Source organism: Phalaenopsis equestris, unplaced genomic scaffold (assembly GCF_001263595.1).
Source record: "Phalaenopsis equestris unplaced genomic scaffold, ASM126359v1 Scaffold000276, whole genome shotgun sequence".
Taxonomy (NCBI): Eukaryota; Viridiplantae; Streptophyta; class Magnoliopsida; order Asparagales; family Orchidaceae; genus Phalaenopsis; species Phalaenopsis equestris.
Window position 1 is genome coordinate 1,192,273 of NW_018164718.1, and position 16,388 is coordinate 1,208,660.

The 16,388-nt window shown below is 31.7% G+C and overlaps 1 protein-coding gene across 1 annotated transcript; it reads left to right on the forward strand.

Annotated features, from left to right (window-relative positions):
- Positions 1 to 961: 961 nt before the first annotated feature.
- LOC110024815 (60S ribosomal protein L17) lies at positions 962 to 9,140 on the forward strand. Its single transcript, XM_020724979.1, has 7 exons — positions 962 to 1,149; positions 1,230 to 1,266; positions 1,352 to 1,392; positions 7,763 to 7,993; positions 8,074 to 8,176; positions 8,651 to 8,718; positions 8,847 to 9,140. Exons 1-7 carry the CDS (start codon positions 1,147 to 1,149, stop codon positions 8,916 to 8,918), a joined length of 555 nt encoding a protein of 184 aa, XP_020580638.1. The 5' UTR covers positions 962 to 1,146; the 3' UTR covers positions 8,919 to 9,140.
- The last annotated feature ends 7,248 nt before the right edge of the window (positions 9,141 to 16,388 follow it).

Here is a 16,388-nt window from a genome sequence, read left to right on the forward strand (position 1 = left end):
ATGTGGGTCAGAGTTAAAAACCCCCTCTACTGAGTTCCCATGCATGCTACCTCTTTTTGGGAGGTTCATCCTTCGTAGTCTTTATCACTCCTCATCTGTGGCATGATCCACACTCACTGCACCACCTTTTAGGATTTTGAATCCTAAATTGTCCTTTGTGAACATACCCTAATAGTTGGAACCAGATGAATGAGGAAAGATAAAGAGAGATTTGAATAAATCAATAATTCACTTGAGTGAGAACCAGAAGTGCCCTCTTTATTCACATATTTGTCTCTTATTTATAAAAGCACATTTTGTACAATTACAAAAAGGAGAGGACAATTATAGAAACAACTCTTAATACAAATGATGTTTGAATTAATCGTGTGGATTTCATACCATATTTGCATTACAATTTGAATTCTAATATGTCTGTAATTGACAGGCTGATTTGCTTGAATTTGACCGACTGATATGACTGGCTGAGTGGCGACCGCTCCTTATGTTGATTGATAGAGACGTCCGATCGAGTGGCGATCTCGCTCGCCGTGGTAAAAATGAGTCAATCGATTGGTCACGATTAAGCTTTTCTACAGGCACTATGATCGGTCGGGATTGTAGGCGTGGTCTGATCTCTTGCCTCAGTGTGTCGGTCGATTCTTGTTCACATGGTTGGTTTTAAGACGATATGAAGCCTCAATCATCTAGATTTAGATGGCTTTGTTATAAATATACTTTACGATTTAGATTTTGAATTAATATTTATTTGTTTTAAAAGCTTAGAAAATTATAGTTATATTTTATTTGTTTATTTATTTTTTACATTTATATTATTATATAATTATTTTACTAATTCAGTTATATTCAATTAATTTTTAGATTTATTATACACCCAATTTAACTCTGATTCAATCAATAAATTCTAAACATTTTCTTCACAACCTTAAATGATGCTACTTTTCCTTGGTCATTCATGCCAAGTGCTGCTTCGGATCCGGTGCGCTAAGCCGGCGTGGTCGCACCCAACCTTTGGAGCTAGGGTTTTCAGATTGGTTTTATGGTTTCGCATCTTCATATATTACTGCCTTCGATTTCTTGCGGCGCACAAGGAAGAGGCGTCCTCGACTGAACACCCACATCGGAGATCCACTCTAGGCAGCCATCATGGTAAACCTTACATCAACCTCCTCTTTTGAACTCTGTGTCTCCTGCTTATCGCCAGCTGTGCTGATCTCGCTCATGAACAGGTCAAGTACTCGAAGGAGCCCTCCAACCCTACCAAGTGTAAGCTTTCTTCTTCAACCCACGTAGCTTCTTTATTGCGTCTCTTTTTCGGGTGATGCATCTGATTCTGATTGTCTTTTTGCAGCCGCGAAGGCTATGGGCAGGGACCTCAGGGTTCATTTTAAGGTTAGTTTCGTTAGTTTCTTGCCCTAGATAGGAGAGGTTTTTAATTTAGAATTGATAATTATGTGTACTGGCCTTAGATGAGAGTTGCATACTGGATTTTGATAAATATTTTATATATATGTTCTTATACCCACCCCATTTATCTATTTTATAAAGCAGGCATTTTTTCCAATTGGATTTTTTTAATAACTCACGTACGTACCCGTATGTGCCATGTCTTGAACTCAAGAATAAATTGGCTGTACATGATGCTTAAGCATGAACAACTTGAATCGACATATGCTCCCTTGGCTCCCTTGGTAATGCATATCCTCTGCGTTTTTAGATTGATTAGGAGAAAGAAAATTGTTTTTAAGTTTTGCTGTTTTCCTTACACTGTAAAATTTTAGGGGCATTTGCATACATATCACACAATTCTTTTGTATTGATAGGGATGTTATTAGTAGAATTCAAGTTGGTTGGTTGAAGTGGAGGAATGCTTCAGGCTTATTGTGTGATAGAAAAGTACTGCTTTGACCGGAAGGAAAATTTTATAAGATGGTGGTGAGACCTGCAATGCTAAATGAATATAAGATGGTTTTACACTTAGAGACAAAATGCGAAATGAATATATCCGTTATAGGGTTGGTGTAGCTCCAGTGACGGACAAAACTAGAGAGAGTTTTCTTAGATGGCTTGGTCACATTAAATGTCGACCATCTGATGATCCAATTAGAAGAGTAGATGTTTTAAATTCGACTTATGTTAACAAAGATTGAAGATTGAGGTAGACCTTGTTAACAAAGATTGAGGTAGACCTAGGATGACTTGGGCATATTGTATAAAAAATGATCTTAATTTATTAGAATTAAATAAAAAGAGGACACAATGGAGAAAACAATGGAGAAAAAGGGTTCATGTAGCCGACCCCACTTAGTGGGATAAAGGTTTTGTCGTAGTCGTCGTCGTCGTCGTATATCTCGCGCCTAAACTTTCATATTTACACACATAACACTCAAATCTTTAATATCACATAGAAAGGGCACTATTACAACTTTTTAAAAGTGAAAATTACCTTTTTATAAGTTAATCTCCTGCCATTTTTTTATTCTTGGCCTCTTTTCTAACCAGTTTCAATATTTTATTAATGTAAATTTTAACAAATATCCTTAAGATAGGCTGGCCGGTAGCTTGAGTAAAATCTTACTATTTTATACTTTCAAGAATTTGGCTAGATGGGGGAAAGGTGATAACAATTGGTAATATAGACTTCTTGTGTAGCTTTGTATGCTTCCATGCAAATCATGTGTATTCCACACATTTTTCAAACGACTTGGTCTAACCAATTGTAGGCTAGTTCTATTCATGTTGTTAGGCCTCCATTTTAGTTTTGGTGTATTCATTTGATATTGCATTGTCATCATGCAGATTAATCTAATTTGGGTTGGGTTGGCCCTTTTTTTAGCATGTTCTCGACCCATGAACTAGACTAGCTGAATTAAGCTCTTTGGTGGGAGAGCCTCGCTGATTAAAGGAGCTGAGAATGCTACTTGCTAATTAGATGGTTTATGTGGAGATAAGAAGCAAGGATAAGCATCAACATTGGAACTAATTTTTTTTGTAGGTGTTGGAAGGCGGGAAGGAAATATGAGAGCTAGATTCTATTTATACTTTTTTTTTTTTTTTTATGATGCACTAGAGATTATATGTAATATTGAGTTTTTAGGATTGGTCAATCTTGTAAAGATTTGCTGCAGTTTAGTTTGTTCATAGTTGCTTGTGTTGTTAAATATACTGACCAAGCTGCGACTATTATTATTTTAAATTTCTCTAAGACACAATTTGTTCAATTATGTTTTAGCTTTGGAACCAAATTCTCTTTAGCTTTTCTAGGGTAATTTGATTTTCTTTGTTGATGTGAATAGTGTATCACCTAATGTTTTATTTGTTAATGCATGGACCAGCTACTTGTTGCTGGTTATGTTTATCAGTGCCAATGTTTGTGCCTGTGTTGTGTGAGGAGTCAAACATTTTAAAACTATTTGCTTTCTTTTTTCTTCATTTAAGTCCTTTATTTTTAGTTTTTTTCAGTAGCTTAACCATGTTGAATAGAGAATTTCTGGCATACCAGAATTGAATAAACTAACAGGTTGTTACCATGTATAGATCTCGAAATTTTATGAATTTCATTCATATGCAGTGCTATTTGTTGGGTCATTACCAATATTTTGATGCTGGAATAGGTTTGTTTCATAATAATTTTTGTACTGTTTGGAATGAATTGGCAAATTTCTGTTCACGTTTATCAACTAATTTTTCCTGAAAATAGAAAATAATAAAAAGCTGTAGGTATATTTGCCAATAAATTGGTTCAAGCCATCAGTATTGTAAAACTTATAATTTGAGCCAGTTTTTTTTGGTCTTTACTTCACCACCATGCTTTTATATTTTGGTACTAAAAAATGCTTTTAATTGTGTATTTTTGTTATATAATGAGCTTAATGGAGGTGTCACTGGACTTGTTTTGATTAGGCTAAAGTCTTAACCTTGAGGACATTATCTTCTAGATTTTAGATGACACTCGATGTGTTTTCTCTTTTTATACAGCTGTGTTCCTGATATGTTGGTGTTTGAAGTGATTTAAGTCCTTTATTTTTAGTTTTTTTCAGTAGCTTAACCATGTTGAATAGAGAATTTCTGGCATACCAGAATTAAATAAAGTAACAGGTTGTTACCATGTATAGATCTCAAAATTTTATGAATTTCATTCACATGCAGTGCTATTTGTTGGGTCATTACAAATATTTTGATGCTGGAATAGATTTGTTTCATAATAATTTTTGTACTGTTTGGAATGAATTGGCAAATTTCTGTTCACGTTTATCAACTAATTTTTCCTGAATATAGAAAATAATAAAAAGCTGTAGGTATATTTGCCAATAAATTGGTTCAAGCCATCAGTATTGTAAAACTTATAATTTGAGCCAGTTTTTTTTGGTCTTTACTTAACCACCATGCTTTTATATTTTGGTACTTAAAAATGCTTTTAATTGTGCATTTTTGTTATATAATGAGCTTAATGGAGTTGTCACTGGACTTGTTTTGATTAGGCTAAAGTTTTAATCTTGAGGACATTATTTTCTAGATTCTAGATGACACTCGATGTGTTTCCCTTTTTTATACAGCTGTGTTCCTGATATGTTGGTGTTTGAAGTGATCAAAGTATAATTTCTTACGGTGCTTTATTGTTGTTGTATTTTTTCTAGATGATTTTAAAAGACTGCCATTCTTTTTGAAGTAACGAGCTTAATGGAGTTGTCACTGGAGTTCTTTTGATCAGGCAAAATTTTTTATCTTGAGGACATTATTTTGTAGATTTTAGATGAAACTCTGGTGTTTCCTCTTATTTATACAGTTGTGTTCCTGATATGTTGATGTTTGAAGTGATCAACGTATAATTTTTTACTGTGCTTTATTTTTGTTGTTGTATTTTTCCTAGGTGATTTTAGAGGAAAGCAATAATTTTGTTTATTAATTAGCCTTCGATTGATTTATATAATGTGCAATTTTTTTTTCAAATTTCTGCTATTGTGCATCATTTCTCTAAAGAATTGATTGATATTTTCTTTTAATTCCTTTGATGTTAATTATACAACAAGATGTTAAAATGCATTAGCAAATTTCATTTTAATTGAAAAAGACTTATATTTTCTTGTGGATTAAACATGTCTATTTCATTTGTCACCTAAAAAAAGCAGGGCCAATTATCATTTTGAATTGGCATCTCGTAAACTTTAGGGAAACTGAAGTCATTGTTATTGGGTGAACCTTTTTCAGACATTAATGGAAAATGGTTCAGTTAACATTGATACATTAAGTGTTTGCGGTGATTCTTGATTTTTGAACCGTCCTGATCTATCTGATTATGCTATTGGAATATAATGTGATTTATTACATCAAGATAGTAGGGTATAATTGGCAGATAAATTAATGCATTCATATTCTAATATGTTCAGCATCTTCATGTTCTTGTACTCTCATCATTTATTTTATGGATGGTTCTATTTTTTGAACCTTATACATCATTTGCTGTTTGTCTTTTTTTTTTTTTTTTTTTTTTTTTTTTTTTTTTTTGAGTGAGCGCTCAAATACAACTTATTTAGATTTTTATTGTCGGACAACAAATGCACTGCACGTTTGACAGTTGTTTTATTCCCTGCTTATTTGCCTTTTTTGTATGCCAAACTGATTTTGTGGTTTTGATCTATGCTTGTACATTAGTTTTCCTTTCATTGTGTTATCTAGTTGTTAGAAGAATTTATAGGATAATGCTTGGATTTTCCTGGCTCTGTTTCTTTATATTCTCTAATGGCAAGATTGCCACTCCCATATTTTAAGATGTCTTTGCTGTTCACATGGTTAATTGAATGTTTTGTTCACATCTTTAATCGGGTGTGATTTTTTTTTTATGGTCAAAGACGCAGTGCTTGGATTCAATACTAGTTGGGTTTGTTGGATTGTGCTTTTGATGAGGATGTTTCTCGGTAAAGTTTATGTGGATCACTTGTGGAAGCCTTGAAGAAATCAAGAAAATAGGAAGAAGCCTTAAAATGAGAATAGAAGGGAGGAAGGGGAAGACATGAGCCTTGAAAAAATCAAGAAAATAGGAAGAAGCCTTAAAATGAGAATAGAAGGGAGAAAGGGGAAGACATGGGATTTGGCATTTAGCTTAGGAGGAATAATAAGTCATTGAACTTATGATAGTCTTTATTTATTATTAGATGATTCTTAAAGATGGGCATAATTACATATTATAAGATAATACATGATGATATTCCCTTGAAAAATTGTAATAATTAATATCAAGGACCATACATAAACTATTACATGAAGAAGACAATGAAACTGATACTAAAAGAGCTATGATATGAACTACAAGTCAATTCTTGATGGTTCACCATCAATTTCCATAGGATGCAACAATTCTCTTGGAGGAATCATTGGATGCTATGTAGTGCCAAGGCAATGAAATCTGTGATATGAGGAAATTCATCATGAAAGATAAGAAGAGACAGATTGCAGGGGGAAGTTGAACAGGAAAAACAAAACTATTTGTAGTGATTCTTAGACCTCTCGTAACAATCAAATAATTCTAAGAAGAGACTAGGAAGGGATCTATACTCCTAAAATGTCGAAGTAGACAACTTGAATTGCGGGCTAGTTTTGTCTTGAACTTGATCAGCTTGGGGCAATTCGAGACGTTCCACACATTTTTTTTTTTTTTTTTTTTTGCCCCATGTTTGCATTAGGTGGGTTGGGTTGAATTTGTTTTGGTGGATGAGGGGGTTTGGGTAAAATATGGGTGTGTGTTTCTCAGTTGAGCTAATTTTTCTTAAATTTTTTTTGGAAGAAATAATGAGGTGAGTTGAATTTGAAATGGGGGGAGGGAGGACTGGAGAGGCTTGATTAGGTTAGGCGTATTGCAAATTTAGATAGGATGTTTTTTTTGTGTGTGTGGAGTCGAAATGCTATTTTAAAGGCCTCTTAAATTTAAATTATAGTTAAACATATCTTTTGATTTAAAAAGGATTTTATGAAGCTTGGAGAGACTTTAGAGTTGTGATGCATTGAAATAAAGATAAAATGACTGAAGGTAAATTTAAACGTGAAATGCACTACGATATTGCTGTTAAAAGTGCCATAATATGAAGTATTACACAATCCATGAGGCCCGCTATAATGATGCTTAGTGAGCTATTTAATAGTTTTGACATCATCAGCTACTTCACCATCATTAGTTTCAGTGAATACATCCTCACTTTATTCCTATTAAGTATTAAATTAGATGATGGTGTTCTTTTACACAATTTTTTTTACCCGTTGCTCTACGCTTGTTCATAGGATTGTTGATCCATGCATTTTTCCTTATATTGCAATACTTTTATTCCATCTATTTATTGGTGCTAATTCATTTAAGTTTATTTTTTTTAATGATTTATTCTCAATTGTTGTTGATTGCTATACAAATTTGTGTTGGCATGTTACAAATTTGTGTTGCATAACTTTTTGGTGATAATTTTCTGTTGTATTTTAGAACCTTCTGTAGTAAGGGTTAGACTAAGGTTTTAATTGTTGAAAATGATTTTACGAAGAACAGGTTTAAAGTAAAACACTTGAACATGAACTAATGAAAAATGAGGATTTATAATGCCAACCTCTAATATTTTGGATAATGCTAAGTGTTATTTTATCTGTAATATAATATCGAAGTTTAGTAAGCCATTTTAATGTTATTGAATTATATTTTGGTTTCTTCTATTGTCTTGTTTTTCCTTACCCGTGCAATCATAGGTGTGGTTGAGAAATTTTCTAAGGTTATATCTCCCTACAGAATACAAGGGAAACTGCCCACGCTCTAAGAAAGTTACCTTTGGCTAAAGCAAAACGGTATCTTGAGGACGTCATTGCTCACAAACAAGCCATCCCCTTCAGGAGGTATTGTGGAGGTGTAGGGCGAACCGCCCAAGCGAAGGCTCGCCATTCAAACGGACAGGGTCGCTGGCCCGTTAAATCTGCTAGATTCATATTGGATTTGCTTAAAAATGCTGAAAGCAATGCTGATGTATGGTGCTTATATTTTAGTTTGAGATTTACCCACAATAACTGCCGACATAATGGGTTCTTTGTGTATAATTTATTCAGGTTAAAGGCTTGGATGTGGATGCTCTCTATATTTCTCACATTCAGGTGAACCAAGCTCAGAAGCAGAGGCGCAGGACATACCGTGCTCATGGGCGGATCAACCGTATGCCGTTTTTTCACACCTTTTCTTTTATTTGTTTAATATTTTGAGGTTTTTTAAATGAAAATATATTTAAAAAAATGATGATTTGAGATTTTAGGTTATTTTAATGGGGTGTTTGGTGACATACTTGAATAGGATTTATCACTGTATTTATGAAATCCAGCCAAATGAAATGGAAGGGTTTCTCGGATTTATGAATTTTTGGATTTAAGGGCCGAATTTTTGCCTTCAATTCGGCTTAAACCCGGATTTACTAAGTACATGGGGAGGTTGGATTTAACGAATTTATGATTTTCGGATTTACCAAATCCTACTAATGCTAAATCATACTTTCAACCAAACACTCCCTAAAGTTGATTGTGGAATTCCAATTATTTTCTGATTATTGTCCTTTTTAAAATTCTATTTTCTAATTTCAAGCAATCATGAGAGCACTAGGGCCTTATTCCCATTAATAAAAATGTTGTCTTACAGCTTATATGTCATCTCCCTGTCACATTGAACTGATCTTGTCTGAGAAAGAAGAACCAGTTAAGAAGGAGGTTAGTTCCCCCATCTCATTTTTTAGTTACCGTTAAAATTTGAAAATTCTGAGCTAGTTACCAAATTAAAGCTATGTTGTGTTAGATATACCTGCTTATTTCCTTCAATATTTATCTGAATCTGGCAGCCGGAGACCCAGATTGCAACTAAAAAACAAAAGAAGACCACCCAAGCTCTGCGCAGCGGTGCCTCTTCTTAAGCAATACCAGCAGTAACTCGTAATTTAAATTGAAAACGTTATAGTGGACATTCCAGTTTTGTTATTTTAGTAGTTTCTTATTGTTTAGAAAATAATTTATTTTTTCTGTAATCCGGGCTTATGTCTGCCCTTTGTTATTATGTACTGATTTTGATGCTATCTAGCTTGTTGAGAAATTCAAAGTTTCAATCGTTTTTAAAATCATTGTTTCTTTTTCTGGTTTGTTGGACTTGATTCTATGATTAGGATTTATTGCTTGGTTAGGTTTATGAGTTGACAATTTTTATTTTAATTTTTTTTTTAATTTGGTAGGAAGTCTGTTTATTTATTTTAGTGGCATACCTTAGTTTTTTTTATTTTCTTACCCAAATCCTCTTCATTTTCGGTGATTTTAGATTCATCTTATCATGCTCTTTGTATTTGTCATTTTATTCTTAATATTTATACGCATTTTCTTTAATGATTTAAATGTCAGACCTTCCATAGGTGTTAAAAGGAATCGTCACTAAGCTAGACCTCTAATAGCATCCCTTCATCATATAATAATCATATTAGTTAAACGGTGGTTACTCAAAAGGATTATTAGTGATTCGTGATTTATGAATAAGTTTATTGTGATTAGGATGCAATTTTTTTTAATATTTCTTTCTAGATAAATGAACATGTCGGTAGAGTGGTAGAAGATTTAAAAAATATCCATGGTGACTACGGTTTTGGAGGGATAAATGAAGAAGGTAGAGTCATTTTAGATTTTGGTTTAGCGTATGATTTTGTTATTACTAATACTTTATTCAAGAAAAGAAATGAGCATCTTATTACTTATAAGAATGGATTTAATAAAACACAAATTGACTATTTTCTTACGAGAAAAAAAGATCGTCCAGATTGTAAAGATTGTAAGGTCATTCTAAGTGAGGATTTAAGTACCCAATATCGATTATTAGTTTTAGATTTTAAGATGAATAGTTGTAAAATAAAGAATATTAGGACTTTTCATTGTAAAATTAGATGAGGGAACCTAAAAGACATAAAATTATTTTTATGAGTAAAATTTCAGATTTGAAAATCTGGGATATTCATGAAGAAACAAATGCTATGTGAGATAATGTAACAACTACTATTAAACAAGTGACAAAGAAATGTACTTGGAGAATCAAAAGAAAAAATTTCTATAAATAAAAAATGGTTGGTGGTGAAATAATAATGTGCAAAAAAAGATAAAATTTAAGATTAATGTTATAAAATTTGGTTTAAATGTAAAAGCTTAGATAATTGGGAAAAATATCAAATGATTAGCAGAAAGTCTAAAAGAACAATCGGTGACGCTAAAAACTCTGTTTTTAGTGATCTTTATAATAGTTTAGATACCAAGGTGGGTGGAAAATGTATGTTTAAACTTGTCAAACAAAAAAAAAAGAAAAGAAAAGTAAAGATTTAATTTAAGTAAAGTGTATTAAAGATGAAAATCAAAAAAGTGATTTTCTTAGAAAAAGATATTCAACATTGATGGATGAGCTATTTTGATAAACTTTTTAATGAAGTTTCTGAAAATACGATCGACCTTAGTGATCTTAATCTCATTAATAATAATAAAATGTTTCATTTTTACCGTCGCATTAGTAAAAAAGTTGAGGAGGCTTTAAAGAAAATTAATGGGAGAAAGTTTGTAGAACATGATGATATCCCGATTGAAGTGTAGAAATATTTTGGAGATTGGAGGGTTACTTGGCCTAATAAACTCTTTAATATTATTTTAAAAACTAAAAAGATGCCTGGGGAGTGGAGGAAGAGTATTTTGGTCCCTATTTTTAAGAATAAAGGGGATGCACAAGAGTCTGTAAATTACAGAGGAATTAAGTTGATGTGTCATACTTTAAAATTATGGGAGAGGGTAATTGAACATAGTTTAAGACGTATTACAAATACTTCTCATAATTAAATTGGATTTATGTCGGGCAGGTCTACTATGGAAGCTATACATTTATTGAGAGGTTTGATGGATAAGTTCAGAGATAATAAGGAGGATCTACATTTGGATCTAGGAGGATCTACATTTGATTTTTATTCACTTAGAAAAAAAGTTTACGATAAGGTTTCAAGGGATATACTTTGGAGAGTTCTTGAGAAGAAAAGTGTTAATATGACTTGTATTCAAGTCATTAAAGATATGTATACTAGAGTTGTTACTTGTGTTCGAATTGAATGAGAATTGACCAAATATTTTCCTATTTCTGTTGGATTACATTAGGGATCAACTTAAGCCCATATCTTTTTGCTTTATGGATGGTCTTATGGACATTTATAGGAGGATGTACCTTGGTGTATGTTTTTTTTGACGATATTCTTCCCGTGGATAAGACGAGAGAAAAAAACCCAGGAAAAACTTGAATTATGGAGGTCTACATTGGAGTCTAAAGGCCTTCATTTGAGTAGAACTAAAATTGAATACATGGAATGTAATTTTAGTAGTAGTAGCTGTAATGACAGAAGTGTAACTTTGGGTAATCAAATTATTAAAAGGTGTGAACGATTTAGATATCCCGGATGTGCTCTTCAAAGCGATGGTGATATATATGGGGATGTTAATAGTAGAATTTAAGTTAGTTGGTTGAAAGTTGGTTGAAGTGGAGGACTATTGTGTGATAGAAAAGTCCTGCTTAGACTTAAAGAAAAATTTATAAGATAGAAGGAAAATTTTATAAGATGGGAAAATTTTATAAGATGGTGGTGAGACCTGCAATGCTCTATGGTGTTGAATCCTAGCCTTTAAAAGAGAAGCATAGTATTAAGCTAAGTGTTGCCGAGATGAGAATGAATAGGTGGATGAGTGGCTTTACAGTTAGAGACAATGAGAAATGAATATCTCCCTTATAGCGTGGTTGGTGTAGTTCTAGTGAAAAACAAAATTAGAGAGAGTTGTCTCAGATGGTTTGGTCACATTAAACGTCGACCATCTGATGATCCGATCAGGAGAGTAGATGTTTTAGATTCGATTTATGTTAAGAAAGGTAGAGATAGACCTAGGCAGACTTGGGCTTATTGTATTAAAAAATGATCTTAATTTATTAGAACTTAATGAAAATATGAGACTAAATAGGAAGCAATGGAGTAAAAAGATTCATGTAGCCGACGCTGCGTTGTAGGATTAAGGCTTTGTTGTTATTCCTGTTGCTGTTGTATTTCTCTGTAGATAAACTTATATCTCCACTCAGAAAGTTCTTTCAAATATCTTTTTGGGAGATTTCCTTAATAACTAACTCCAATATTTTTCAGTGGAGAAAGCTTTTATTTGATGCAGCTGTGTATAGATTTGATTACTTGGTTTATCTAGTAATAACCTTTTAAAGTTTCTTAATACATTCTCTATTAGCTTTATGAGAAGTTAATTTCTTTCGCTTGCCTAACACAAGTTTATGATTGATATATATGTTCTTTTTAGAAGATCTTTTGAGAGTTTATTTTCATCGGTTTCATTGGGGTAAGTATCAGTTGTGATAGCCAATATACCCTAGCACATGTAGTGCTATTTTTAAGACTAGATTCTTTCATCACTTTTAGTAGGAACTGAGTTTCATTTTAAGGTTATTGAACCTTGTGGTGAGGCCACGGATTTGAAGGTCTGTTTATGCTTCTGAACATAAATTTAACGAGTCTCTAGTTTTTTCACCCCAAGATCTGCCACTTGATTTTATATATATACCCCAAGTCGAAAAGTATTCAGTTGTTTTAAAAGTCATTAGGTGATTTTATATGAGATTTTGGTTGTAAAAGTCGAGAAATAGTGAATTCAAATGTCCGCAAATTTTCTTATCCACTGTGATAAGATAAGATGTAGAGATTATTCTATAAGGACACTGGATGCAAATTTGCTTTCGGATTTCAATGGGCACTGTCATGTGGTAAGTGGGCCTCATGTAATACTTTGATTGGGTAGGTATTTTAGAGAGGTGGAGCCCACAAGCCATGTGACATGCCCACTGGACTCTGTATGTAAATTTTGCACTTAGTGTCTTGATGGAATAATTTTTCTAAGATGCACTTTATGCACCCTTTAATGGGGGTGTAAATATTCATGAGCTAGCTCAAGCTTGGGTTATTAAGTGGCTTGTGAGCTAAGCTTGATGAGATAACAAGTCAAGCTCAAGCTAGCCTCGATACGTTGAGGTGTGAGTTTGGCCATTTAAAAAATAATATGTAATATGTTTGAGATATATTAGAATCAAATATTTAAATTTTAAATTATTGAAATTATTTTTAAATATAATATTATATTTTATATCAAGTAATTATTTATTATTTATTTATATTTTAATGATTTATTTTATTTATTATTTTATTATAAAATTAGTTTTGTCTTAATATTATTTTTTTCTCAAATTTTTAAACTTAAGTTTGAGTTTGAGCTCGGACTAATTAAATGCACATATTCATGCTTAGCTTGAGCTAAAAGAGTGAATTATCTTGATTCTAAATGACATGGTGGCTGCACATCACACTACCCAACGAAGGGATTCAATTATATATATATATATAAAAGATTGATCGGCTGATCGATGGGCGGACCTCCTTTTCAGACATGTGTGCAATTCGATTCTATGCAGAGATCGAATCCCCTACCTGAGGGACTTACATCAAATGTCGTAACTATTGAGCCAGGGTAAGGCAAAAAAATTCAATTATATATACTGGAATTATAGCGCACGCTCTCATCATGGAGCCAAAAAGCACATGAGAAATTGATATTTAGGCCTCTGTCAAATATCATTTTTTTTAAAATTATATATAAATAAATAAATAAATAAATATATATAGATTCTGTATTTACATGCTTAGACTTTCATCAAAATACAATCGGAGCTATTTGTTTAATTGGATAAATTTTATGTGATTTTATACTTGCATGTAAATTTCTTTCCTCTTCCCTCTTTCTATGCATTTCTATTTGAAAATTCTGAAATTTTTCTGTGTTCATGTTTACAAAAAAAAAAAAAAAAAACTGTACAATTCAATTATTTATAGTCCTTTATGGCTCTCTATGTATAGCATAATTCATTTATTTAGGCCGTTAAACTTCCCTATGAGTAAACATTTTAATTATCCCTCGTCTCCTCATAGATACATATTTTACTTGAGCCCTCATACCTCTTAACAAACTCATGCCCATAAATTTGATAAATAACTTAACAATCAAACAATATTTTCATACACAATTCTTTTATGACACATCAATAATGAAAATCAACATTTTGATGAATATAGATTATTTGTATTAGACCTTTGCAATATATAAAATCTTATAAATACAATTAAATGGGAAAATTGATAGGATATATTAACATATATAGTCCAACTTACATGGATCACAAAGTATAATAATAAATAATATTTTTGGTATTAATATGATTCTATTAATATGTTATAATTATTTTTATCAATTTTTAAATTTTTATAAGCATGACTAAATACAAGAAATACTGCAAATCTACAATATCATATGAAACTAAAATATGTTTGCATCAATATGTGCAGATTATCTAACATTAATATTGTAAAAGTTTACGCGATAAAAAAAATGCTCGAATATTAGAATATATTTTTTTTGCAAAAAAAATTTCAAATTAAATCCAAAAAATTTCACATTTTTATAATCATGACTAAATACAAGAAATACTGCAAATCTACGATATCATATGAAACTCAAATATATTTGCATCAATATGTGCAGATTATCTAACTTAAATATGGTAAAAGTTACACTATAAAAAAATGCTCGGATATTAGGATATATTATTTTTGCAAAAAAAAATTTCAAATTAAATCCAAAAAATTTCACAAAATAAAAATAAATAAGTAAAATAAGAAAGTGTATTGATTAAGCCAAGAACTTTTTCCAATTGGCTTGATAGATAAAATCGGCTCTACGACCCTTAAAACTCACTTTTTCTCACTTGTCTGTGTTTCTCTCTATGAGAAAAAAATTGGGTACGTCAAAAGGTACGCAGAGATGTGTACATAATAGGGTACACGGGGTTTATACGGGAATTACAAGGGGGTTATAACCTGTTGTACCTCCCGTGTAACTCCCGTGTAACCTCCCGTGTAACCTCGCTGTAACCTTATAATCTCAATGGATAAAATAAAAGCGTGGGTTACAGTTGAGTTACACGAAAGTTACAAGGAAGTTATAACACGTTTGTAACCCCCATATAACGCCTGTGTACCCTATTATGTACACATCTCTGCGTACCCCTTGACGTACGCAAATTTTTTCCCTCTCTATGTAGCTCCTGTCAAAAGAAAATGGGGAAAATGTGAGGTGAGTTGGGAGGGGAGAGATATTTATAATAAAATTATTTTTTATTGTTTTAAAATAAGTAACAACTTTATAAAAGTAATTATAAAAATTATTTTATTTTAATTAAAATTTTGAAGAAATATTTTTATATCTTGAAATATATAATTTTAAAATTTATGAGAAGATAATCAATAAATAATATATCATGTACAAAACACACAACAAAAATTGTTTATGTGAAACTTTGCCATTAAGTTAGAGTTTTGCCTGCATCAAGAAGTACTTGTATTTTTTGTGACTGGTAAATTTGTGAACTAATACACTATATTTCTATAAGTGCATGTTCTAGCTTTTGTTGTTCATGAACACAGATTGTATCATTCTATATTATATGCATTATGGTATTTAAATCCCTTGTAATTGGCTTAAGTAAAGTTAACAAATTATGTTGATTACTCCCTGCTAGAGAGTTATGGCCACCAGGTGAAGAACACTCTGAATTTAATGAAATCGTCTCAATGAGTTAATATTGTAAGGAAGCGATTAATCTAGTCACAAAAATAAAATGGAATTTATGATAGAAGAACTAAGTCACTGATAAAACTTAAAGAACTTGGTCTTTAAGACTATCAAGTGAACCAAATAAATAATTAAATAAAAAATATGATAATAAATATGTACAAATATTAGACGTTTTCATGTATAAGTTTAAGTTAGAAATGTTAAATGAAATTTCTATTGTTATAAATGCAAATTTATAAATATTGCATGTGATGTATGTAAAATCCCCTATAATATAATTAAAATAATGAAATAATATGGCATTAATTTTACTTATAATAATAATAATAATTTATTGAGAGTAAATAAAAATGAACTTATTATATCTATAATTGATACAATATTTCATTTTCAGTGAGTCCCTGCAAAATAAATACATTCCAAGTTGCCACTCATTTTAATGTCGGTAAAGTGTGTAGTTCAAGCTGGTAATCTTTGAGAAATCATTTATTATTTCTTACTACTATGAATAGGCTCTGTCTGGCATAGCGGTGTCGATAACTCTTTCAAATAGCTGCAGCTGAAACCAGTATTTTCTCACCGCTCCTGACTAAATGTGGTGAGAGCTTTCAAGCTGCGGATTGACTTTTCAATATATATATATATATATATAT